The sequence below is a fragment of the Drosophila busckii genome, chromosome X, assembly GCF_011750605.1.
Source record: "Drosophila busckii strain San Diego stock center, stock number 13000-0081.31 chromosome X, ASM1175060v1, whole genome shotgun sequence".
Lineage (NCBI taxonomy): Eukaryota > Metazoa > Arthropoda > Insecta > Diptera > Drosophilidae > Drosophila > Drosophila busckii.
This window is the reverse complement of record NC_046608.1, coordinates 5,898,464-5,926,332: the sequence shown is the minus strand read 5'-3', so window position 1 is coordinate 5,926,332 and position 27,869 is coordinate 5,898,464. Positions and strand designations below refer to the sequence as shown.

The 27,869-nt window shown below is 40.3% G+C and overlaps 2 protein-coding genes across 2 annotated transcripts; both read right to left on the bottom strand.

Annotated features, from left to right (window-relative positions):
- LOC108606822 (inhibitory POU protein) lies at positions 1-27,146 on the bottom strand. Its single transcript, XM_017997305.1, has 8 exons — positions 27,021-27,146; positions 20,584-20,640; positions 20,001-20,177; positions 1,673-1,850; positions 1,464-1,604; positions 1,120-1,351; positions 632-789; positions 1-574 (listed from the first exon to the last, which is right to left on the bottom strand). The coding sequence occupies exons 1-8, from the start codon at positions 27,144-27,146 to the stop codon at positions 513-515; spliced, it is 1,131 nt and encodes a 376-aa protein (XP_017852794.1). The 3' UTR covers positions 1-512.
- On the bottom strand, positions 5,553-7,131 carry LOC108606823 (serine/threonine-protein phosphatase alpha-3 isoform). Its single transcript, XM_017997306.2, has one exon. It carries the CDS (start codon positions 6,776-6,778, stop codon positions 5,870-5,872), a length of 909 nt encoding a protein of 302 aa, XP_017852795.1. The 5' UTR covers positions 6,779-7,131; the 3' UTR covers positions 5,553-5,869.
- Positions 27,147-27,869: the final 723 nt, after the last annotated feature.

Here is a 27,869-nt window from a genome sequence, read left to right as displayed (position 1 = left end):
ATTTGATATGTTGGTCCATTGTTTCATAATTCGTTCCTAAAAATTCTTGTAGTTCATCTTGTGTATGTGTGTCTGTGGTGTTGTTGTTGTTGGTGTTTTGTTGTTGTAGTAGTTGTTGTTGTTGGTGTGTGTGTAAGATTGGTGCAATAGCTGCCAAACTGTGAGAAATAAGAAATGAAGAAAAGAAGTAAAGGGAGTCGCTGTTGTTGTTGTTGTTGAAGTTCTTGTTGTTGTTGCTGTTGTTGGTGTTTGTGGTAAATGCTGATTTTGCTGGCCAAAACGTCATCCAATTGTATTGAATCCTATATCCGACAAACGGCAAACGATTCCGCATCGTAACCCTAGAGATAATAATCACCCATGATAGGCAGTGACTGACATCCCGCTGACATCGCTGACATCGCTGCCTCTGCTGTTGTTGTTGTGGACATTGGTGTTGCGGTTGCGCCCGTTGCTGCTGCTGCTGCCGCCGCTGCTGCTGCTGCTGCTGCTGCCGCCGTCATAAATGACTATCAGTACCCGAATCCCGCTGAGCCGTGTCCAGTCATTGATGGTGTTACACTACTAACTATACCTAATTGTGTGGCTGTATTATTTGATTGTCAGTGTTGTTGAGCAGCAAATTTCATACGTTTTTGTTTTTGGCGTTGATTGCAGAACCAGACGCGTACCACGTTTTTCTTCAAATCCAGCTTTTCGGCAATGGCAGCGATTTTCTCACCGGATGGTCTCGGCTGGACGGCGAAGTAGGCTTCCAGGGAACGCTTTTCAGGTGCCGCAATGGAAGTCCTTTTTCTTGAAAAAAGACTCGATATAGATTACTTTAGAAATGGGCCCTCACTCGCCTGAGGCACTAAGGACTTGCATTAATTTTGCTTCAATCGCGCTCATTGCAATAAATAAATGCAATAAATTGAGTTCTCTCTCCACGCCAAAATCAGACTTCATGCAAACACATACACACACACACACACACACACATGCATGCACACAAATACATACACGCTTTGCCAATTGCTTAAGCTGGAATAGTTTGCTATTAGCAGGTCTAGGAACTATGGGGTGGGGCTAGGCTGGTTGGATGGGGTCTTTACCGCTGCCAATTAAAACACTTTCTACCTTTTCTTTTCGCCCGCCGGCAGCACACTGGGCGCATCCGGATCGCGTCGCTTGTTTTTCGCCTGCGCCTCAGCCTCCTCCAGCCACGCCTGCAAGATGGGCTTCAGTGCTATCATATTATTATGCGACAGCGTCAGACTCTCAAATCGACAGATTGTGCTTTGCGACAGCGCACCGACGCCAGGTAACTTGAGATTGGCCAGGGCCTTGCCCACATCGGCCTGTGTGACACCTGCGAGCATGAGAGAGAGAGAGAGAGAGAGCGCGACAAAGAGGGAGAGAGAGAGCGATAAAGTGAGCGTATGAGCTGGAGATTGAGAGACTGGACACTGATGGACACTCACCCAGCTTAATGCGCCGCTGCTTGAAACGTTCCGCAAACGCTTCCAGCTCACGCGGATCGGTGTCTGTGTCGGGATGCAGGCCAGCGGCTGCCACTGCCGCCGTTATGACAGGATGATGTACCGCTGAGTGTCCATGGTGCCCTGCAACAACAACAACAATAACAACAAAGATTAGAGCTGAAGTTCATAGATCTGCCAGCATTACGTACCCGCCGTGTGGCCACTTAACGTGCCCGGATGATGGTGGCTCATCATGTGATTCATACTGTGATAGGAACCGTGCAGGTGTTGATGTGTGGGCGTTAGAGGTGACTCCGAAATGGGCGCTAGCGTTGTCATCTGGCCCGTCGGATCCAGCATGTCCAGTTGATCCATCGAATGATGCATCTGCAATAGTCAAAAATATATATATATATAAGACTCAATTTACTTTCAGATAAAATCATTTTCAATACACATTAATATTGAGTACTTTCTATTATCTTTCGTGTAAATGTGCATATTTTATGTATGATATGCAGCTTTTAAAATTCACATGCCATAGGCGTAGCCAGCATGTAATTCAGGGGGGGCGAAATGTTTCAGCAGCTTATACTTTATAGTTACTGCTCAGAATATTTGTATGAGTATATGTATAGTTTTATAGCTTAAATAAATAATAAACTTATTATACAATGAACATTTTATTTAAGCAACTGATCTGTTGCTTGTATAGCAAAAGTAGTTTCTATAAAAAATACATCTTAAAATAAATCAGCTTTGTTATTAACAATTTACTTATTGATTTAGTCTTTTGAGTTTTTATCTGATTCGTCACACAATCCAAATTTATTGTCTGGTCTAATTTTCTTCTTACATTTCTTGCGAGCAACTTTGTTTGCCGCCGTCAAGTTTTTGTTGTAGTTTGCTTAATTCGGAGTACGACCATATTAAAGCGACGTGATTTTTTTTTTAAATTTGTTTCTTTTTATGGCAATTTTATTACATATTTAAGTTTGGCTTGAACAAAGTAAACTCTTCAACTAAGTGACATAATCAAAAATAAAGGTTGTATATTAATAATTCTACTACCCCCATTTTAGCCGTTCGCATTAAGATTCACATCGTCACGATCAGCATATTGTTTTTAAATTGTACATTATTTAAATTGATTTAATATAAAAATGACTCAGGCTTGCTAGTGGCAATAAAATCATTGTTCCAGTTTGTTGTTTATTTTTTGTAGCTATTCGCTTAATAATGGTTTTGGCTTTGGCTGTTATGAACATAGGCATATAAATTTAGCTTCAGGGCTTGGGGCTTGCGGGCAATTATTTATTCATTTAAATAACTATATGAGCTTGTCTTATCGTTTGAATAATTGATGGCATCACCTGCTTGACATAAAAATGGCATTTCAAGTTGCCAAAGTAAAATTGTGTGAGCAACGAGTTGTTTTCTAATTTCTAATTAAAGTCCAGTCCCCAAAAGTTGTGCACCAACCCTTTTGCAACAACAACAACAACAACAGTAAGAGCAGCGACAACGTCAAGTAAGACATTTTAAAACTTGAGTTGAGAGTTGTGCTCAAGTTAAAGATATGGCGCAACTTTTCGAGTGTGAACCTAAGGGAGCAGCACCAAGAAGAAGTGAAGTAAGGAAGGATGGAAGCGAGATTGTTATAGACAGGCGCTTGTTTCGAAATCTTTTGTGCCATGTTGCTTTAATTGAACAAGCGACGAGCCAAACACACACACACACACAAACGCACACACACACACATACAGTTGCATGCATATGAACATGTACGTTTTGTAAACTTTGAAAGGGTCTTAACTAAATGAAACACAGAGTGTTAGTCAAGCTGAATGGGATGCGAGGGGGTGGCGGAAGAGTGAGATACATTTAGACTGGCGCATGGCACACAACTCTTTTGTCTAGGCATCAAAAATTTATGGAAATGTTCAATTATTAAAACAAATATGAATAGCAACTAAAAATCATGAGACAAAGAGTCAGCCATCATGCAATAGCGCGCTCTCCCTCTTGCTCTCAGATGCTCAGTGTGTCTCTGTGTGTGTGTGTGTTGCTTTGTTAAGCATTTAAACTGATTACAGCTGAAAAGTATGCTACGCCAATAGCCAGCATTGAAGCGTGCAGAGGCCCCAAAGCCGCCCATGGGGAGAGGAGGGCGGCACCCGTATTTATTTATATTTTTTGAATGTTATATAGCCCCAAAACTAGCCATTGTTATGTAAGTGTGTGTGTATATGAGCCGAGTATACCACGCCCCCTCATGCAAAGCTTAGAAGTGGACAGACGCCAAAAATGGACAACGAGACGCTGCCGCCGTTGCCGCCGCCACCGCCTGTATATAGTGCATACAAATATATTGTCTCTGTCGCTGCGAGAGAGCTCTGTGCCAATTATGTAAAACTGTAAAATGATAAGCAGGCGCATGGGGAAAGCCATGAGCCTACGACAAAACAATAAGACCCAAGCATAGCATAGCCCAGCCGAGCCGAGAGTCGTAGACGTGACCAGCGCGCATAGTTAGTACATAAGAGAGCTACAACTACAACGACAACGACAACGACGACGACGGTGACGCTGACTGCGATGCCAGCAGTTGAGGCGATTGTTGTTGCTGTTGTTGTTATGCTAAAAAACTACAAGAGGTGTCCATAGAGCCGCTGCAGCGCAAACACAATGGCAAACTCTTCAATTATAAACCAATCCCAAAATTAGTCTGACTGTTATTGGTTTGCACCCTTGGCGCTCGCATGCGCTCTCTCTCTCTCTCTCTCTCTTGTTTTCTCTCTCTCTCACAGCTGCTGCTGTCTCGTTCTCGTTTGTTCGCCCAGGCAACTGCGCAACTCACCCTGTGCCGTGAGAGCGTCTGAGAGCAGCAGCTGAGCAGCATAGTGGGGTGGGTGGGTTGGGTGAGCAGAGTTATGTCAGCGTCCGGACTGCGACTACGCCTGCCAGCGCTGCTGCTGCTGTTGCTGCTGCTGTATTGTGGTTGGCTGAGACTTATGCAAAATTCATTTGGGCAATGCCCACAAAACGCAGCCGCTTCAGCGTCAGCGTCAACGTCAGCGTCGCTGTCAGTTCGTGTCGCTGTGCCCATTTCATTAGGCGCATAATTTGTAATTAATAAAATTATTCAACAACAATATGCATAGCACATGCAAGTTTGTGAGCGCTAGATGGCGCCACAAGCAAAACTAGTACAAACAGAAGCTGCGGCAGACGCAGCAACAGCAACAACAATAAGCGCAACTTATGCTAGAGCGAAATGGAGAACACTCTGTATATGTGGGTGTGACGTAGTCTAGCTACACACACACACACGCACGCACATATATATGTGTGTGTATATACATATGTATAGCTATATATGCATAATCCACAAACGCAAATCAAATGCAGTTTTGTAATCGAAAAATAAAACTAATAGAAAAATTAAAAACAAGAAAATGTTAGCTAGCATCCATAGCAGCAGCCTAAACTCCCGTTCTACCTTTCTCACTCGCACACACACACACACACACACACACACACACACAGAGTCAGAGTCTTGCTTGCGTGCTCTTGCGCACTCGCTCTCTGATTCGCTCGCTCTCGTTCTCACGCGACCAGACGCCATTTTACTTTTGTTTTGCAAGCATTTGGAGTTTTTATTTTGCTTTTGGTGTCGCTTCATCTTTTATTTAGCAACTTTGCCAACATAATTTATTTATTTGCCAGTTTGTTGATAAACATGTGACTGCCCCCGCTACCCCCAACCCTGGAGCTATGGACACACGCATTGGGCTGCGCTGCTTATGACCTCATTACAAATAATATAATATTTTGTTGTTATCCACTTGCTCTCTCTCTCGCTCTTTGCTACTTGTGGCCTTTGATTAATAATGTTGTTGTTGTTTTTGTTATTGTCCTTATAATTTCATTTTTATACATGTTATGCATATATTTTTAACATTTTTAGCGTTTGACATAATAAAGTGTTTTTGGCGCAATTTTTATTCTTGTTATATGTGTGTGTGCGTGTATTTGTGTGTGTGTGTCAGTGTGTGTGTGTGTGTGTGTGAGCTGTCTCGCCTGCATTGCTGTATGTGTGTGTTTGTTTGTGTGTGTCCTTTGTTATTGTGCATTAATTTTTCAGCATTTTGTTAATTTGTTGTGGCGCTGAAACAGCTGATAGATAAATAAAGATGGCCGCCCAGTGTCTGCGACCAGCTTGGAGTTATTCGATATGCAAATGCCTTCGGTTGTGTGTGTGATTTTGTTGTGTTATCGAAAGTGCATATCGAAAACTGATTGATTACAATATATGTATGTGAGAATACAAGCCAACAATTTAGAGTTTAGAGTGTAACAATTCGTCCATTCATCATCACCATAGTCATATTCGATAGTTGCGCCTACTTTTTGCGCTTCTCCACCGGCTTGAGTATCTGGAAGCTGCACATGAGCGTCTCATCGACGGACATCATGGCGCCGGCATTGTCGAATTCACCGCAATAGTTGGGCGCCGAGAAGAGCGTGACCAGCTGGCGCTTGGCAAAGAACTCGTAGCCATCCTCGACCACCTGATGGGCACGGCAGATCAAGTCGAGATCGTGCTTTTGCAAGAACTTGCCGACGACCTCAGCGCCAAAGGTGAAGCTAACGCCGCGGTCGTTCTCGCCCCAGCCAATGGTGTCCTTGTCCGGATCGGACCAGAGCAGATCGCAGAGCAGTCCCTGGTCGGGCACGTCGGTGGGGCGCATAATGCGCTTGATCTGCTCCATGGAGGTGAGGTCGGGACTCAGGCCGCCGTGGCAGCAGAAGATCTTCTCGTCCACAATCGCCACCACGGGCAGGCAGTTGAAGCAGTCGGTGAAGGTCTTCCACAGCTTGATGCTGTAGCGACGCTTGCACTCATCGTAGAAGCCGTAGATGCGATTGATGCTGGCGCACTCGTGATTGCCGCGCAGCAGAAAGAAGTTCTCCGAGTACTTGATCTTGTAGGCCAACAAGAGGCAGATGGTCTCCAGCGATTGTTTGCCACGATCCACGTAGTCGCCCAGGAACAGATAGTTCGACTCGGGCGGATAGCCGCCGTACTCGAACAGACGCAGCAGATCATAGTACTGGCCGTGTATGTCGCCGCAGATCTTGAGCGGCGCCTCCAGCTCCAGCAGTATGGGCTGCGCCAAAAATATTTCGCGCGACTTCAAGCAGAGTCCACGTATCTCGGTCTCATTGAGCTGCACGTTCTTGCCGGGACGTGCAGTGCGCACCTCCAGCAGTCTGGCAATAATGTTGTCCAAATTGAGCACCTCGGCCATGTTAAAACGACTTCTGGCCGGGCTGGCCGTTCAATCCAAATTCCTTATTTGTTACGGCGTATTCAGTTAATCAGCTGTAATCAGCTAACCAGGTCAATCACAGTCTCACTTCTTTTTTGGTTTTAAATAAATACTTTTCTTTTTTTTTTTTTTGCTGCAACTTTTGGTAGTTGCGGATTTTATTCACTTAGATCCCCAGTCCAGCGCTGAAAGCTGTGCAAACGAAACCTGAATATGCCTGATTGGTCCAAACGGAATACAGTCTTTTGAAAAAAATTTGGAATTTTTATTGGGATCGAGACAAAGGTTTGGTTAAGGCTTTTCTCAATGCTCAATGCTTCTGTCCCCCGAATGAATCCAAAAGCCAGGCCAACTCAGTAAACAAATTTTGCATATACACAACTTAATTCCGAATATTTCATTTACATACGACGAATTAGAAGTAAAGGCAGTAAATACATTTCCGCTTTTAAATCAACTACAAGTTTGTTTGTGGTTTGCGCGTTTACTAACGCCTAAAAACACTGTTATCAATAAATCTGTTTGTTGTTATTACTTTTGGTTTTGAAAAGCAATTTTATGTGGCATCAATTCAACTATCAAAAGAGCTCAAAGTCGAAGCAGTTATTGTTGAGCTTGCAGCATTTAAAGTCATATTAATTATAATATATGTATGTATGTTCTTCTGTGGTAACAAGTGCTTTTAAGATAAAGAAATAAATAAGTAAAAGCAAATGCAATGAAATGGAATAGAATTTGAACCAGCGTCAAAATTGCATATAACATATGTATAAGCGAAATACAAATATTTTAGCTTCTGCTTTGCAAAAAGAGTTTTTCGATAATAACAATGTTGGGAAACTTGATTTAATTGGAAAAAAATCATAAATTATATAATTAATTATAGTTTTCAATATTTTTCAATTAGATTTTATGTCATTAGACTTTGGACCACAGCACAGTCCTGCGAACTACAGCGCAACTTTGTTCTCAACATTATCAACACCCACTTCGTTTTTTATAGGCATTAACTTTATTATATGTTTCTTTCTATTTAAGGAAAAACATTAATGTTAAATATATGCAATCGTATATATATATAGTTTGTTATATTATTATTGAAGTCTTTTTATATTAGCGGGCACAGTGAGGTTTTATATACATAAAAAAACTTAAAGCAGTTGAAAATCCTTTTCATCATTTTCAATAGGAAAGGTACTGATTAAATTTGATAAATATATATGTCATTTTAAAACGAATGTTGAAATTTCTGAGATTGCAAAATAAAACAAAGTTTTTGGCTCATTGTAGTTTGGCTTGGTCTCTTTAGTTTTCTTAGTTCAGTTTTCTCATAAATATAGGTAGCGTATATATATATTTATTATATGCTAGCTATCGTAAACACTTGAATTTTGATTTAAGCAAGCAACGAGGGATTTGTCAGAATTAGAGTTTCATGCAGCTAAAATTTGAAATTACGTATACTTAATTTCGAAATACTTGCACATGCTGATTTTGATGAAAAGAAACTGCCATTGTCAGCTGCTGTTAAACAAAAACTTTAAGCCGGTTGTTCGTTAACTTTGTCGATTAACTCTAATTAACTGCAGTGTGGGTAAGTTGCAAGTTCATTTGTGGGTTCAGTGGGTTCTGGACATTGTTTAATTAGCTGTAATTTGTCAGCGTTTGTTGTGGGTGAATTGTGACAAATTGCAGTGTAAATAAGAACAAACATTAACAACAAAAACAATAACAATAACAATGCCAAACAGTTGGAGCAACAGCAATAAAAGCTCAAGTGGCAATTTGTAAAAATAGAAGCAGCAAATGCATTTTGGGCTAATAATCAACAAAAGCTGAGCATGAAAGCTGAGCGCGTTATCCTTGTCATCCTTAGATTGTGGGCGCTGCACCTGCACAAAAGAGACTTGGTAAACTTTGGACACAAAGTGGGCAAACACAAACATCGTTTATTTTGGGAAACAAAGGACCTCATTTGCCCAAACAGGCCAACAGAGCGAGAGCGATAGAGACAGCAAGAGTATGGAGTAGAAGTTGTACAAATGAAGCCCAAGCTCTCTCTTTGTTGTTGCCTGCTGTTTGTTGAAATTAATTGGTGTTACACAAATGAGTAATTTTCAATGTACATAAATATTTGCACAAATTGCAATTTGCCGGCATTCGCCGCACTCTCGCCGCGGGACACACACATACGCACGTCCAGTGGAGTAGAGAGGGGGGTTGCTGGTGTTGGTTTTTGGTTTTTGCTTGCTTGCTTGGCTGGCAGCTCGAGAGCTGTTCAAATACAATTTTTATTGTCAAGCGTTAATAATTTTAACAATGAATAATATGAACGGTAAGCATCTGTTATTATTCCAAACAAATCAAAACAAGTGCACTAGGGCGTCTAACGGCATGGGCGTGTTACCCTTCGACCTCATGTTTCTTACGGCCGCATCGGCCACACACAAATCTTCATAAATTGCAAGCGTCGCATCGCATCGCGTCGAGGCTGAGGGGTGAACTTGCATGGGGCGGGGCTGCGACAATTGGGAATTGAGACAAAGTGCGAGAAGTGCCTGAGCCTGGGCCTGGGCCTGGCATTGTGCTCATTTGCGCCCTTGGTTTGGGATCAGCAGATCCCAGAAAGGGGTCGCGGGCTGAAGCCGCCAAATGGGAAAATGATACACTTCACCTTGTGCAACGTCGCAGTTGGCTGCGCAGTCGGCGTCGCTGCACACGCACACAATCAAGCAACAACAAATTGCCACATAAATGTGGGGTGGCTTGCCACGTAATAGATTTTATTTTATTTTTATATGGCATGCGGCTCTGCTCTGCCTCCGCTCTGGCTCAGCCTCTGGCAGGTTGAAGGACGCATAGGACACCGAGCGACGCTGCAAGCAGCGTTCATTGAACGCAGAACGTGTCTTTATTTTACTTCACTTTACTTTTACTTTTTACCTTTTGCTGCCTGCCTGCCGGCAACGGAACGCAACGCAACGCGCCAACGTGCGCGCAGCAAAAGTTATTTTTGGGGAATTCCCAGGACATTCCTACACTGTGCAAAATTAACTGGCGCGCAGAGTAGCGCAAAGGGGGATGGTCTTTATTTATGCACGCTGAAATTCTAAAATAATAATAAAATAACAGTAGTCAGACAAATAATAAATACATTTTTTTGATTGCATAAACTTTTAATAACAAAAAAAATTATGTTATTAGCTGCTTAAAGTTAGCAGCTTAAAATTGCATAAATAACTCATTTGTGAAGGCAATAAGTAAAAATATATTCAAGCTGACAAGGATTTTTTGCTACATGTTTTTTGAAAATTATATTTGATTACTTTCTCAAGCAACGTAGAGCAATAAACATTTATTTTTTTATGATTAACTTCTATTATTATTATTTGGTTAAAATTTGTATTGCCAAGAAAGTTTGCCGTCGCTTTATTAATGTTATGTTAGTTCATTATGTTACCTATAGCAGTAGCATTGCTATGTTATGCTCAGCTGTGGCTGTTATGTAATGGGCCAGGGCTCCAAGGCTCCACTTATGTTAAATTTAACATATTTAAAACGGCTTGCTTACACGCAACCAAATCGAACAATAAGGAAATGAATACTATATAATCCATATATTATATTTCTTAAGGATAATTAAAAGCTGTTTTCTTGCAGTGCATGTACCTGCCAGTCGACTCATAAAGTAGCTCAAACAACGACCATATTTCAATGAACTAAAGTACAGCATGGCAGGGGTGGCGTTTACTGCTCGGATGGAATGGGATGGCAAGGCAGACACCCACACTAATCAGTTTCAGGGTTAACATATTGTTGCAAGCTCATCATGCGTGCCACTGCCTCGTTCAACGTTCAACGTTCAACGTTCAACAAGCGAACCAGCGCCACTTGCATACAAAAAACCGCCAACACCACCGTCAGCTTTACGAGTACTTAACGGCCTAGCTGTAGCTGTAGCTGAATCTGAAGCCAAAGTTGAATTTGAAGCTGAAGCTGAGCGCTGATGTTCTGCCCTGCGCCTACCCCCCGTACCTACATAAGTTTCACCGGCGTCTTTTTGAGCTCTCTAGTTCAGTTCTCTGTGTTCTTTTTGTTGTTGCTGTTTTTGTTTTTTCAATATAGCTCGTAATTTTTTACACATTGTGGTCCCAGCTTAACTGCGCTACCGGTTGTTTTCTTGCTCTACTGGGAGACATATCAATATAGTCGTGTCTCACACACACACATATACAAGCGTACGACCCCGGGCACGCACAGTCAGTGGCTGAACAAGTGTACACGAATCCATGTGCTTGAGTGCAGGAACGAGAGGCGGAAGGTATGGGCGAAAGCGAGGGCGACCCTCGCTTGCTGTCCGCAAGGCGTTCTCTGCAATAAAAACAACAGCAGCAGCAAAAAAAAAAAAAGCAAAAGGCACACAACGCACCGGCAATGGCAACGGCACCGGCAAGGACGACAAGGACACGGGGGACCACAATACGTTGCACAGTAATAGAAAATACTATTCATGTACTACTATCCGGTAAGGATTTTATTCTCTTCACTGATGTGTGTGTGTCTGTTTTTTTTTTTATTTTCGCCTGGACAGGGGAGGGTTGCACAGGTTTTTCGGGCGACATTAATATGTAGATGCATTAAGTACATTATCCGGGGTTACAACCTCGCAACAAGGATGACGACAACAACGGCTGGCGGCGAGCACTCGAGCTGAGCTGAGTACCGGCAAACAAGGTAAACGCCGGAGTGTGTCTCTCTGCGCACAGTGGTGCGAAATGCGTTTGCATTCTGATGAAATGTTGCGAAGGCTCGAATTCTATGCAGATATATATTTTATTTTAATTTTTAGTGCGACAAGTGGAACTATAAATAAAATTATGTTACGCAAAATTAATAAAAAGAAATAATAAAAATTAAACTTAACAGTTTATGTAAGTTTTTTGGCAGTCAAGAGATAATAGGAAAGAATGACAACTTATGCTCTCTCTCTCTCTTTCTCTCTCTCTTCCTCACTGTGTGTGTCTGAAAATATGATAATTCAATTTTTTACCGTCTTCAATCTCAAAGTACTTGAAGCACAAACTATTTTTGCAATATTTTGAAACTAAGCCAAAAATTATCAAATGCTAATTACACGATCAATTAATTGTTTGTTTGTGTGTGATGTTTGTAGACCACTGTGCGTGGGTAGTGCTCGTTCCACTGCACGCGTCGCAAGTGGGCAACGGTTGGGAAGGGGAGGCGGAGTTGAGCGGTGTCGGGCAAAATATTATGATTTATTTTTATTATAGCGGGTAAAGTGGTCTTTACAAGCATCAAACGGAGGCATAACTGGCGGCTCATCCCAAAACAATTCCACCGCCCACAGACGTGCCAAGCAAAAGGCAGTTAGTTGGTTAGCACAAGGTACGCGTAGAGCATAAGGATGTGAATTGTGGAAGGTGGATAGATGGATGGATACGGCAGGTGGCTGGATTGGGGTTGGGCTGGGACTGGGATTGGGGGAAAAAGTTGTTAAATGGACGGGTGGATTTGCACTTGCCGCGCTGACTGTTATCTTCATTTTTGCTTTCAGTTATATTGCCTGGGAATTCCTGTGGGAATTATGCGCCAGCCCCGTGTTACGAGCTAAAACAAATTGTATATGCCTGCCCGAGACCAGGGGCATAAAAAAAAGCGGATCAAACAACAGCAACAGCAACAAGAGAGTCAGCAAATCGAAAAAGAGTGTTTCCAGCATTGACCATTGAAATTGCATTAATGTACCGTTAGGCTGTTAAGTACAATTGCGAGAGAGAGAGAGAGAGACAGACAGCGAGTTGGGTTGGGCGTAGTTAATGGAAATCAGCGTATAATCCCCCTGAATTGATAAGATGGGCGGGATAAACTAGTTATGGCCATTAATACGATCAATTTGATGCTCACTTCGCTGAAAGTAAATAACAACCTTATTGCAAAATGTTGAAAACAAACACACACACAGAGAGACACATTTGATAACAGCAAGAGTAGAAACAATGTTAACCCCGCCGCTCAGCCGACCCACATCAAAAATCTGTCAGCCCAACCCAGCCCACTAGGCACTGGGCACTGGGCCATGGCTAATGGTGTTTGTTACCCGCCTTTTGGTTGAGCATTTGTAACTGATAATTGCGAGCTCGTTAAATCCCCCACCAGCAGCAGCACCACCATTACCACCAGCACCACCTGCTACCCGCTACCCCCATCATTAAGTTTTTACATATGCTCCGTTTTTTTTTTATACTTTTAGTTGTTGGGTCAACTCATGCGCTCATCTGCATTTAGAGCTGCTTTAACACTTGAGTAGCTTTCCATGCAAATTGGAGTTGGAGCTGGAGCTGGAGCTGGAGTTGGAAAGAAAGTAGCGAAAGTACTATTGTAAGTTGGAACAATTTGGTGCAATCAAAGTTTGAATGCGCACTCAATGTTGCATGAGCCTTGCAATCGCCTTTAGTCAAAGCTGATCAAATTACAGTTGATTGCATTTAGCTTGCATTTTCAATTTGCTAACAAAGATGAGCCAACGGTAAATGGCGAAAGTGCAATTTCAGGTAAGTTCTCTCGCTCTTTCTCTCGCTCGCTTTCGGTGTCTGCTGTGTTTAGCAGTTTGGTTTACCGCCAACGTCCGGCGAAAGTATTGACGTGCGTCTTGACCACAATTTTTTTTCTTGTAGCCCAACCAACTAACCAAACACCCACACACCCACTCGTCTCTCTCACTCTCTGTATCTGTCTGTCTGCCTAGTAGTGGGCCATCAAGCAACCGAAACGCACCGAAACCATTTCACATCGCATACACAGACAGGCGTTAAATAATTGATGAGCTAAGCACAAACTAAATAAATAAAAGAATCAACGGCACCAAAACGACACTAAACTAAAATCTAACTCACACTCAACATTAAGTGCGGCAAGGAGCAGCAGCAGCAGCAGGAGCAGGAGCAGCAGTATGAGCTCTAAATTGTCACTGGATGACACAGAGCTTTCGACAAGGCTAAGCAACAAACAACAGAAGCCGACACTTTGAATGAACGCTCTCAATATCGTTAAGTTAGGTTGAATCAAAACTTATCGAATTCACTGTATTTCAAATTCAAGGCTTGAATATCTTCCATAGGTTTCAATATATCAGGGATTGTTATTAATTTATAATAACATTGGAACAAGTCAAGCTTAACTTTAATTTTATGTATTTAAATAAAAAAGGATTACATGACTTAAATACAAAAATATGATTGTTTTTTCTCACTTTTCTTTGTCTTTGCCATCTATTTTCAGTTATTCAAATAGTAGAAAGCGCAAAACTAAAATAGAGTTCTTCTACGAAATATTTAGTTACGGAGTCTAAGAGCTTCGCACATTCATGAAAAATATATTATGCCACCAAAAAAGAAAGCCCAAGCAGTAGACTTTGTCTCTGAAGATATGAGAATTCATTTTTCTACCTACTTAAGCATAAACTATTTTTGTAATATTTAAAAAGAAAGCCAAAATACAAATCAAATTAAACAATCATATGGGCAAAATTGATTTTAGTTTCTAAGCTATTTGGTGCAAGCTTAAAGCTGTCTAGATAAATTGTTAATTAAATGCAAACCATCTGAGCTTGAGATAGAAAATAATATAAGGATTACTAATATCAAGAGATTTTTTTTATCATTTTATATTCTTAGCTTGTATTTCTCAGAATCAGTTAAATTGAATAAAATTGAAAAATGCAGCGAAATTAAAAGTTTGTCTGCGATTCCCTTAAAAATAGTTAAGCTAAAGCAAACAGAGTATTGTACACAAAGTAGAGAGTATAATTGTAGGTTCCCTGTATGTTAAATGCTCTGCATAAGTTTTGCCAAAACCGAAAGCAAATAAAAAAGAAGCAAGCAAGCGTTCAGAAAACAAATCGAGTGCATTATTCACGAGTTGTTTTGTTGGGGTACAACAACATTAAATATGGCTGCATATTTGATCATGTCAAGCTACCTGCTGATAGATTGCACAGTAATCGATAACTAAGCAGGCCATCCACTCGATTAATTATTCAGGATGCGTTTAGCGTGCGCAGTTTACAGCGAACCTTCAACCCCACCCATCGAAGCAGCTGTTAATCAAACGTTGCCCGTAGCCCTATAATTTCAGCTTTGCTAATTGTGTTCGGCTCTTCTTCTTCTAGCTCAGGCTGGGCAGGTAGATATTTTAAATATGCGTTATAAACAAATACCAAAGTAAAATATGTAATGTAAGTAGCAAAGACAAATATACAAAAGGCAGCTAAAGTTTCGGTTTGACTAAGTGAAGTTTGATTGCGTGTCGAGTGGGCATGTTAAGTTAACGATATTTACAATAGTTGTAGCTTATAATATTGTTAGTCCGCAGTTCGGGTGGTGGGTTTGAGTTTGGGTTTGGGTTTGGGCTTGAGTTTGTTTTTGGGTCTGGTGAGTGTAGTGACAGCGAAAATCAAACAGGTGCACTAAATGAATTTCAATATGATAAACCACTTGTGGTTTTCGCCAGCGGCAGCGACAAGTTTCACTGTCTGTCTGACTACTAGCTGCTACTATCCACCCACCCACCATCCCTCCCGCTTGCCTTGGGCCCGCGTACGTGTGTGTGTGTGTGTGTGTGTGGAAAATGATTTGATGGAAATTGAGCCATATGTTGCAAATACTAATGGCCACAGCAGGTCTTTGCTCTAGTAGGGGGTTAACCCTCGCCCACCTCGCGCTCTGTCTCGCTCGCTCTCAGCTCTGCTACCGGAAATATGAAAGTGTAATTTAAATTGAATTAAGTGTATGTTGGTTTTTTTTTTTTTGGTGCTACCGAAAGGGATGTACAACATAAGCACATATGTAAGCCCACCCGTTTCGTAGTTTTATAAACATTCATTTGTTGTTGTTGTCGTTGCTGTTGTCAGTTAGAAAATCAGTGATAAATGCCTGCAAAGTGGTCAACACTTTGCTCCCTTGTAAGTGCCTCAGCACAGCTCAGCTCACTCCCCTCACAGCATCTACACTTGCTTTTAATATATTTAATAATATTTGTTATTTTTCGCCGCACATAATTGTTACAAATGCCCTTCGAACCATCCGCCACCCGCCTTGCCATTGAGTTTTATGATGGATATGATTATTTTAATTAGCATTATATTTGCTCTCAACTTCACTCCACTCCCCACTCCACTGCACTCCGCACTCTGGTTTTACCCTTTAGCGTGCGTTTTATTGCCCATTGCCTCTCAACTCATAATTGCCTTTTCATATGCTCGCAAAACTGCCTTACGCTCCAACTGGGGGGAGAGTGATACAGGGGACGGGTAGGGGAGGGGGTTACAGGGCGTAAATTACTTTAATTTAATGAGTTTTTGTTACATTAACTTGCGCATTTGTGGCATTATGACACATGTTACCCAAAAACTTGATAGACAAGTTGAAGTCGTGTATCCTTTGCTTCAACATGCAAACAGGATTCATTTGAAAATTTTGTAAATGCTTGAAATCAATTATTTATAAGATATAAAAATACTCCAAACGATTCTTTGGGTAGAGTAGAAAGTAACTTTCGTCTGAATAAGCAGCTAGCTCAATTTTATATATGTAGATCATAGCTCTTTGGTTTATATTTGTCAAAGTGTATAAAAAATAATTGATATCGCTTTGATATAATTGTAGTACTCTCTAGCTGACTTGCTTTGAATTTTATACACTGCATGATACCTTCTTCCTTCTTCTTTTTAACGTCAAAGTGTATCATGAAGCTGTGCATGTAACGGAAAGAAGGAATCGTATAAATACATACATTTGTATATATTGTTTGTAGATCAACAAGATCAGCTGAGTCGATTGAAAAACAAGAAATAAGAGGCACCAAATTGTGTACAGTTGAAGATTACTTATATAATTCGAATTCGAAAAAAAGAATTATTTATGTTCAGCAGGCCTTGCTTTAAAACTCAACGCCTGGAAAAGGTGAGAACTGATTTGCCACATATTTTTCATTCATTACGTATTTATTATCTTAACAAGCAACAAGCCTTGCTACAAGTTTTATTATAAGTAAAAATTTTCGGAAACCACAAATTTTCTTTTGTGTCTTTTAAGTTTTAAGGCCTGCGTGTGTGTCCGTCTGCGTTAGTGCGTGCGTTAGTGTGTGAAATGTCTGAACAGCCGAAAGCAAAGACAGCAGCCGCTGCAAGTGGTCAGCGTTGGCACCAGCTGATGGAGGAGAGCCTGGCAATGGATAAGGACGATCATTCGTGGATTGACCGCTTCGAGGAGGGCTGGAAGCTTTACCAGGTCAACTTTGAGGAACGGCGTGCCTGCCTTGAGGCCATAGGGGATGCTCAGCAGCAGATCTTGCAGAGTCTGAGCGAACTGAGCTTCGAGTTGCAAACGCTGAACCAAATGCTGGACGAATTGAGTGTCATGCAAGGAGGAATTGCCTGGGATCTTCTTCCAGCTTCCAGTGAACTTCCAGCTCCTTTAGCTGCCGCGGAACTTCTTCCAGCTCCTTCAGCTGCCAGGGAAGAAGGAGGTGCGTGGGAAGGAGATGCCTGGGAAGAAGTAGTTGCCAGGGAAGAAGGAGGTGCCCAGGACGACGACAGCTGAGCGTTCCCAGCAAAATTTGACAGCAACAATTTAAATTTTTGATGTGCGACCAGCAACACTTCAAAACAACAACAAAAACAGGTGCACTCATTTGTCAACAAATAAATACGAAATTATTTAGTGCAGTCCAAGCTTGTCCAAAGTTAAAAATGCAGTCAACGCACGTGTCTCGGGTCCCATGAGTTGGGCGGGGATGGTCATGAGCTCTGAGAGAAAGTCGTAGGTTACTAAATTTAGTTTTTAGCCAAGCAACAATCAAAGAAAACAAAAAAAAAAAAAAACGAATTGTCATTGCGGCCATAAAACATTAACAGACAAATGTCAGTAGTTGGCAGTCGGTCGGGTAGTCCGTCTGCTCTGCTGGCATTTCAAATGCGACAAAAGCATGAATAATGCAACAGATTTCAGCAGGTTGTGACATTTCGAATCGCGCTGAGCTTAGCTGAGGCAGCAAAACTCAAGTTCATGGCGCACAATGAGGCTAAACTTAAAGCTAAGCTGCCTCTGGCAAATCAATTTGTTAGTAACAATAATGTTGCAACATTTTTATTGCCTGTCCCAGCACCAGCACCAGGCTGTTGCACCTGAGGCACGAGCGCGTGCAGCTCTCAAGTGTGTGTGCTGTAAATTAAAGCTCACACGCTGCTGCCTGCACACGCGGGCAATTGAAGCGGGTAGCGCCAATTGGCAATCGCCGATTGCCGATTGCGCCGCATGCCGTTTGCATGTGGTGCGTGCGGTTGGGAACCAGCGGCGCAAGCAACCACCGGGCGGTGGCGCGGCACTTTGGTCATGCTCGATTGTGCCGAAAACAAGTGGCAACCACCACGAACTTGACAAAAATAGAGCAAACTGCAGCTTAGAGAAATGGGAAACAGGTTGCTCATGTAATTTGATTACAATCAACTTCTAATAGACTAACAACCACCGGAGCAGCGACTGAGCCTGAGCAGAGTGTCACCCACGCCACTTGCCGCTTGCCGCTTGCCGCTTGCCACTTTGCCCACTTGCCACATGCAACAGCAACAGCAACAGCAGCAGCGGCAGCGCAGTAGTAACAGTAACAGTACTTGTACGTTTTGTCTGCTGTAACGCCCACAGCTTGCGTCTGTCCGTCTGTCTGGCTGTCTGTCTGCGTTGCCGCCTCGAGTTGAAGTTGCTGTGGCACAATACAATTAACGACACGAATCATGATGTGCTTACCTGGCAAACGACCGTCACGTGGCCCGTTCCCAGAAGGCTTACACGTCACAATTTTAATTTTATTAAAGAAACATTTGAAATTAACCACACAGAGCCAGAGCCCAGAGCCAGCGCCAGCGGCAGAGCAGAGAGAGGTAGACAGTGACACGCATGTGTCCAACCGACCAGCGGAAATTGAAGTTGTCGCCGTGACTGTGGTTCCTACTATTGTTGCTGTTCTTGTTGTTGTTGTTGTTGTTGTTGTAATCAAAATGACTGTCACAAAATGCAGGATACAGCACAGCCAAACAAATAATATGCCATATCCGCCGCACACACGCCCACACACACACACACATACACGCGCACATTTGAAAGCCGCCCAATTTACAAATGCTTTTGGCTAACATTAGCGTTAACTTGTTTCGAACTCATTCTTGGCAAATGCAGTTTTTATTTTGGGCCAAGTATTTGCTTGTTAGTCATTATAGTTTAGTTAATGCGAATTGTATTGCTAATGCGTGTTTGCATAATTTATCAGCAAATACAAGCGAAACTCACTTCGAGTTGCATGCCATTTTTTTTTAATTAGCATCAAGCATTTGTAAATCGGATGACTTTGAAAACAATTTTGGCAATAAATCATTAGATAAACTACACTACAGCTCTTTAGAACACATCAATAGAAACAATTGCAAAAAGCGAAGCCTTTCAACATTCGACAACGTCAACAAATTCCACTATTCGATTTATGGAATTATTTGCGGTAGATAAAACTCGAGGGGCTTATCAAAATAAATTGTCGTATTTATTTAATATAAAGTTACAATAAAAACACAAGTTTTACTTAGTTTTTAATAAAACAAATATATAATATAAACACTCAGCTGGTTAAGAATAGCTAGACATTTGTCTCTAATTTGGCTGCCACATTCAACTAAGCTGAGATTAATTTGTTAAGTATTTAGCAAGCGATATAATTTATTATTCCCAACAAAGTGTATAAAAATTTTATAAATTTGAGCAACACACTGCGTTGTTTTGTTAGACTTTCATTTAGACAATTGAATCATTGTTAAGAATATTTTGTAAATATTGTAAGCATTGGAAACTGCAATTAAAATTAATGTGAGTTGTAAACAAAATAATTTTTCAACAAGCATTAAAACAAAGCGAAATGCTAACTAGATTCCAATTGGCATTCCAGGTGCAGCACTGTTTAAGACATCAAAGGGGTAAGAAAGGAGGAAGAAACTAAACCAAGATGTTCATAAAACAAGACAGTCAGACTCCTGGATGCGGTCCTGTCCTTAAACCGCAAGAACCTTGTGAAATTTAGTACAGCGATCTATCTGGCGAAACCTTAACCTATTAGGACTTTAAAGTATTTGCGCACTCACCTGTAATTGACGTTGCGGGGGTCCACTCATTGTATGATGATGATACATCACATCGTGCTTGATTTGGGAGGGCATTTGGCTATGTACATGCTGAGCTTGATGTTTCTGCATATCGACGGCGGCGAGGGCCTCCGCTCTGCTGAGTATGCCATCGTTGATACCCGCAAAAATATCACCCTGCCGATCGAAAAAAACAAAACAAAATTAGTAATGGCAAATAAAAATTCGAGCTATACAATTGCAATTAGTATTAGCATAGAGCTCTGGATATGTAATATGATCAAAATTTAAGAGCAATCAACTAAAGGGAACAAATTAAATGGTTTTGTAACATGGCACGCAAGTCACCCACAAATAAATATAACGCAGCCTAAGGACAATCGTAAATCGAATATCAAATGAATCGAAAGTAATTTGATAGCTTAACAAATTGTATGTAAGTAAATCAGGTTGAAATCTTTAACTAAGTGAATTATAGTACATGTGTAGAGAGAGAGTAAGAGAGAGAGAGATTAAGAGAGACAGAGATAGATAGGAGATAACTGTTGTAGATAGATTGTTGGTGTATTTTAATATAACTTACATTCTGACGTGCTGACCACGAATTGCATAATAGGGAAGCATCTTCTAATAAACGACTCTGAAAAGAGGAGATAGTATATGGTCAGGTACGAAAAGAAAAGTAATGGGTAATCGATATGAATGCAACTGAAATCTCATCCTGTATCGATTTCGAGATGATTTCTTGCGCTGTCTTAAATGCGTTTTTAAATGAATAATATTTCAAAATTTCGGGAATCGATATTTATGCTATCGATAGTAGTTAAGGCAGGTTTAACGCCGAACTTAAAGCGCAACTGAAATCTTGTCTTGTATCGATTTCGAGTTGAATTCTTACGCTCTCTTGTACTTAATGCATTTTTAAATGAATAATATTTAAAACTTGTCTCATGCTCGGTAGGTTGTTGTGTCTGTGTGTGTGCGGAAGGTATGTACGCTTTATTATTCCAGTCTTATCGATTTTATGTACAACATGTTTGTATTTGTGTGTGTAACTTGCACGAGTTTTTCAGCTCATCAATTATTTAGATGCGCAGAAAACTTGAAAACGCCGCAACACAAGCGACAGGATACAGGACACAGGACACACAACATGCAGAACACACAAACACACACATCACATACATATAGAGAGCACGTTCCTTGAGCGAAAGTTTGCATGCAGCGAAAGGAGTAAGACGCCCCGGCCCGGCAAAAGGACCTCTGTGACCGCAATATTATTAAATCGTCCGTCGGCCCAAAACAAGATAAAAACAAAATATGGCGCATTTTTAATGCCTCCTTCGAACAATGCCAGGGGCGTACTTGTGGGCGCGCCAGCAATTTGTTAGCAGGACGAGGCTAATGAGCACATTTACACTCTAGATAAGGCCATAACAAATGATGATGATGATTTCCCGAAAACAAAGTTCGACTAACGTCTTTAACTTTTTTTTTTTACTATGTTGGTTCGACGAAGCCTCCGCAATAAACTTGTAATTAATAGAGTCGATTTAAGTACGAGCGTAAATATGATTAATTAAACTCTCCCAGCTGCAACTTCGGTTCAGTTCGGCGCTGGAAAGTAGGCAACGAAAAATAACGCACAACTTAAAGTGAAAGCAACAGCCGCAAAATCATAACAACAAATTAATTTATGAATTAATATGCGCAGTCATTCATCAAATTAACACCGCCACGCAGCCAAGCCAGGCCAGTTTCCTTTTTTTAGTTTATTTTTGTTGCACGTTTGGCTCTCTCGTCTCGTCTCTTGACCTGCTCGACGGGCTGTGTGTGAAGACAACGCTGCTGGTTCTGGTGCCGGCACTGGGTGCGCCCGAGTGGGGTGTTTTGGTCAGAAGGCCGCACTGCAGGTTGACACTTGCGCATAAATTCTTTATTAGTGTGATAAATTAATCAAGTGAATTTTGCCGCTTTATTTTTATTTATTTATTTTCTCTCTCTTTTCCCTTTCTATTATGCACGTGTAGCCGCACACATGTACATATATATATAAATACATATATATATATATATATATATATATATTGTGTTGTATTGTATTGTGAATACTATATATATGTGATATATCTATATGTATTTGTGTATGTTGGTTTACTTTTTATTTTTACTTCTCTGACATTTAATATTTATGATCTGTGTGTGTTTGTGTAAACAATAAACGCAATGTTGAATGTCGTGTGTTGAATTTTATTGATTTATGCGCAGCAACTAATGCAAAACATACCCAAAAAAAAAAAAAAAACAACCACAATTTTATTAAATGTCAAGTAAATGCAGCAAACTTGGCTTTAACACTCCACAGACTGTAATAGAGCAAACCGCTAAAGTTTATCTACTTTTCTCTACTATTCAGAATAAACTGTCAGTATCTTAAGAGTCCGCGTACATACAGTCTCTTAAGAGTCTAAGCTTCGCTAGTTGAAGAACATCGCGTATAATTTTAGTTTTTTTTTCTTTAGCATACAGTCGAGTTGGGAAATAGACCAGAGAGGCTCTGATTCATGAATCACACTTGATAGCAATACAATTTATGTTGTTGTGATATATCTAGCTATCTATAAATAATTAAATAATTATTAAGTCAAAAGCTAAAATACATATCCGTCTTGCTAAGTGTTTTAAACACTAATTCACGCTGCCTTTGGCCAAGTTCTGCCAAACTTGGCTCATAAATTAGTGTGGCGCAAATTAAAAGTTTTAACACTTTTGGCTTCAAGCTTAAGCATATTTCTAATATTTTTTTTTGCGTGTATAGTGGAAATATTTTGCAAAACATTTTAATGGAATAATTTAATGCTTGGTTTTCGTTTTCAATACTTCAATACTAACATGAAAATGTTTATGTCCCTACTCCACATACTGTTAAAAGAAAGAACAGTCAAATTTTTCATTGTTTAATTAACGTTCAGCTTTAATTTTAGTGCTTAATATTTTAATCGACTAAAGAAATAAAATAACACTTCCGTACGGCCGAAAAAAGTTGGTGGTTGTGTTGCTGGAATTCAAACGATAAGTAAGACATAAGTTAGAGTTTAGAATGCTTGTGAATTAACTAGTGATGGGTAATGTTGATTTTACCAATATTTTATTTGAGCGTTAGCTGGTTGGGTAAGCAAAGTTAGAGCTAGTTACTAAACTAAACTAAAGTCAAACATGTATGGATTGATTAATTGACATGTAATGAAAGAATTACGTTTTAGCTATTGTGTTTATAGCTTGAATTGCTTAACAAACAACATTTTTCTCTTGAACTCGAATTCTAAGCAAGCAATACAAACAATTTTCTAATTATAACATAAATGTCTGATTAGCAGAAATAACAATGTGCTGAGCCTCTGAACTATTTTGTTTTCTACTTATAATTGCAAATTTTATTTAAATTGCTTGCAATTTAGTTTCAAAAAGTAAATAAAAAGCTTTAAAACAAACTTACTGCATGTTGTGCTTGTTTAACAAATTGCATAACAAATTGACTATTGAATTCAAATGTTTATTCTTAAAGCTAATGTGCTAAAAGTCAATCTAACTCCCATTTATTGTTGTTGCTGTGATCGCAGTTTGATTTGTGCGTTGACTGTTTAATTGGCACATTTGTTGCGGCCATTTAATGCAGTTTATGAATATTTAAATCAAATTAACGGCGCATACTGACCCACACCTCCACCCCCAAGCAAGCAACCCACCCAGCAGGTCGTCCACTTAGAGCCATCCGCATACGCAGTCCTGGTCATACGCGTTGCAGTTCGCTTTGTCTATTTGTCAGTTTGCTGTGACAAATTTCCATTTAATGGACTGTAAGGCGTTAAGTGTTTTTCTCGTCGTCGCGCGTATTTTCCACGAAAACCTGCCTGGCCACCCTCGCTCGCGCGGTCGCTCGTTCGCTCGGACAGTGCTAATGCGCTCAGCCAACCAAGGGTAGCGCATAAATCCTATAAATCCTGTCGCTTTGATCATTCACTGAGCCTTTGCCATACGCTTTTTGCTTTCGCTGCTGAGCTGAACTGAGCTGAAAGCCGAAAAGTGGCCCAAAAATCTGCTAACAATCTGCCTGAGATACTGAGAGGGGGGTTGCCGCATGAGGTTTAGAGGGGAACGGGCGGTGGGGTGCGGGCTTGGCTGGTTATTAAATCCGATAAGCAAATGTAGTTGTATTCCCTTTAAGAAGGCAGAACGCATTCGTTGTTTTTATTTACAGTAAGTGTTTTTAAAGTGCCCTCTGCCAGATTAAAATGAGCAGGTTGCTCAATTCCCGCTAAGACCAAGGGCGTGCACAATGAGGGTGTGACGGGGGGAGGATGTGGGACGTAAGGCATATTGAAGCTAGCCAAAATACTGAGCTTTGACGTTTGCTTAGCCTCAACGCAGCAGGTGGATGCTTGCTCGCACTTTCTCTTCCTCTCGTTCCCCCTTCCCTCGCTCTCTTTCTCTCTCGCTGTTTGTCTGTTGGTCTCTATTACACTCTGTCTTTGGTCCTCTCTATCACCTGTGCGTGACGTGCAATCAACTTTTCGGGCTGGCAATTTGCCATTTGTCGCGTCCCTCGTCCCGCTCCCATCCCGTCCCCTGTCTGTCTGTCTGTCTTTGCTGCCATTTCCTTAACTCATTTATTTATGCAGCTCTTTCTCTCTCTCTCTCTCCCTCACGCAGAGTGCATGTGTGTGTGAGTGTTTTTTTTTTTTTGCATTTTTTGTTGTTATTGTTTCTTTGTTTGTCTCGCTGGTCAACCGCGTAACCCGCGCCTCGTCCCGTCCTCTTGTCCATCAATTTTTAATAAATAATTAATGCAAATAAATTACAAAACGTTTTTCAAGGTTACATGCCCCAAAACAAACTTAAGCATTTTTCATCTCTAGCTCTATGCAGTTCCCAAAGTCCATCTTAGCCAAATGTAATCCAATCCAGCACCACCAACAACAACAACAATAATACGATTAATTCAACATTTATAGCACAGTAAAAAAAAATTATTCTCTTCCCAATTATTTGCAATTCCTTCTTTGCCCAGCAGTTCACATTTAAAACATTTTAAAGCTATTTCGGTGACAGCTTTTAATGCTTCATTAAGTCTTTAAATTCAAATTCAAGAAAACGAATTGAAAATAGTTAAAGAAACTTAATTGATTGAATGTATGTTTTTAATTTTTACAACTGAAGCTGCGCTGTCGAAATTTTTTATTGTTTTAGACTCCAAAGTTGTAAAAGGTAGTTAGCTATATATTTATTATGACAACTTAAAATTTGGCTATGTTCAAAACAGCTTCCAAATAGCTCTTAGAAGATAATTTAAAAATAAAACTAAGCTTATGTAACGATATCGACGCAGCTCCGCAAAAGTATTCCCCTGAACAAACTCAAAAATGTTAATCTATATTTTTAATATCAATTTAATATTTAACCAGATGATAGCTGACTGACTATAGCACAAGTTTGCATCTCAGTTTCGTTAACAATCACATACGATTTTTTTTTTTTTTCAAAAATGCGCCGCTATATTTTAAAAACTTAACAAGCTTTCAATGTTCAGGCTCAGTTAGTTATGGATGATACAGTCCCAAATTTTATGAGCTGAAGTAACATCTTACGGCATTTTCTATGAACGGTAGCACTAAATTTCGCGAAATACTAAATCTTGTTAGATCCCGAAATATACACAGATTTGTTGTGCCCGTACCCATACCTTTAAACAAAGATTTGACTGCAAATTTTAATCCAAGCCTTTAAGCTAAGTTCTCGATATTGAAGTTTGTAAACTATAATCTGTGAGAATCCTTTAATTATGTATCGTATATAGGTCTACAAATTGTAAATCCCTCCTCAACGTACTATTGGATTCTAATATTGTTTTGGACCTAATAATCGTATTAACTAAGCAGAGAATGATCGAATTGTAATTAAAATGAAATGGAGCATATAAATAATAAAACAAATTGTATGTCAATCCATAAATAAATATACTAAATAGACCAATTTACCTAGTGCATCCATGCCCCTAGTCTCAATATATTGAAAATACTAATTTATATTATTTATGAGCAGTAAGAATGTGTTAACAAAAAACAAAACGGTATCCATTACAATAAAAATAACAAGTTTACTTAAATAAACTATATATAAAACATTATAAATTTTGACTCTGGTAAATAATTATCATACTCATAATTATTAATCAACAAAATCAAACTCTCCATAACATTAAATAACTTTCTAATACTAAAATCAAGCCAAAGCTTTAAAACAAATATTATTGCTTACTATCCATATAAAATCTTAAAGTAAGCAACCCTATTAAAGAGTTGTAGCAACATTGCAGTTTCCTAAGTAAATAAATAATTCCAAAGTTATATTATTGCAATGTTTGTAATATTAAAGTCTTTGCGCCGAAAAGAATATTTCGACGTCATTGGTTTACTATTAAAGCCTTTAAGCTCTTGTAGAATTTTGATAGAGCCTTAAGCGGCTTCCGGTTGAAACTCCAAAGTTTTTATGAGTTTTATAATCAACATAACATACAGAATTATAGATAATATCAACCTCAAAGCAAACCAACAACAACATCGAGCTGCTTTAAGGCAATATACAGATTCCACCTCTTCTCTTTCGACGCCGTAACTTTAATATTCCAAACAATGAAATCGTCCCTCCTACGGCTTGGATTGAACAATTTCAGATTAAGCTCTAGTGATTATATTTAAGTTTTAAGATAGTTTGATATAGGATATGCGTGTTATTTTTAAAGAACCCACAATTGCTTATAAGTGTTTCTAATAATCCTAAGACTGGTAATAATGAAGAAGAATATTACCAATAAATCCAAACTGTGGCTTGGAAAGCAAAGTGAAATCAAGTCGAGAATTTTTTCGGCTCAGAGTCAATGTGTACTTGATTTTCCCAGTTGCTTGGAGTTATATTATGGTATCTTTAGTTGATAATGGGATCCGAATCGGGTGTGGTACTTACAGATGGATTTGGCATGCAGCGTCGCATTTGTTCTGAACTTCGATAGGATGGACTGTAGCGTCCTGGAAAACAACTGGGCGCTGACATTTTCATTTTATCCGTTGTCGAATACATCGACATTGTCATGCAGCCCCCGACGAAATCCTCCTCCAGCTTGAACGCCCTTGAGGCGTCGAATGTGGTTGGCGAGTAAATTTTGAAGCACTTACTTTGACAACTTTAGCGAGTGTCCTGCGTGAGCGCAGGACGCCAAATTGAACAAAGAACCAAAAAAGGTTATAAATAAAACCGCTCGTTGCGTTGGTTTTCTGATTTGCTTTGTTGTTGTCGCTGTTGATTTGATTTGAACGCTCGCGCTTTGGCTTTACGATTTGTTTAACAATTTGTTTAACAATTGAATATGCTGCAGGATATGCATATGTAGTAATAGTATTGCACTGTTTGGTGTATTGCACTTGTTGTTGTTGTTGGAGTTTTACGTGTACGCCGCGTTGTAGCAAAACTGAGAAAAAAAACACAGGAAAAAAAATCAGTTGAGATGAGAGCTTAAGGAGCGAGCCCCAAAAAGCAAATTTGCCGTCGCTAAGCGGCCCGACGCGTAAGCGTAAGGACTCAGTTTGGAGTGTTGGACGCGCGTTAATTGACACTTGGCAATTGCTGGACACTGGGTTAATAATTGGGCGTAATTAGATTCCAAGACCGTAGTACCGAGCGTTGTATCGAGCGGCCCGTGCGGCACGAGAATCGCGTCAGCGTAGCGAGAGGTCTGAGGTGCAAGCAAGAACTGTTTACTGTTTACCGTTTTACCGTTTACCGCACAACGTGCAACATTGACAGTTGGCCGCGCGT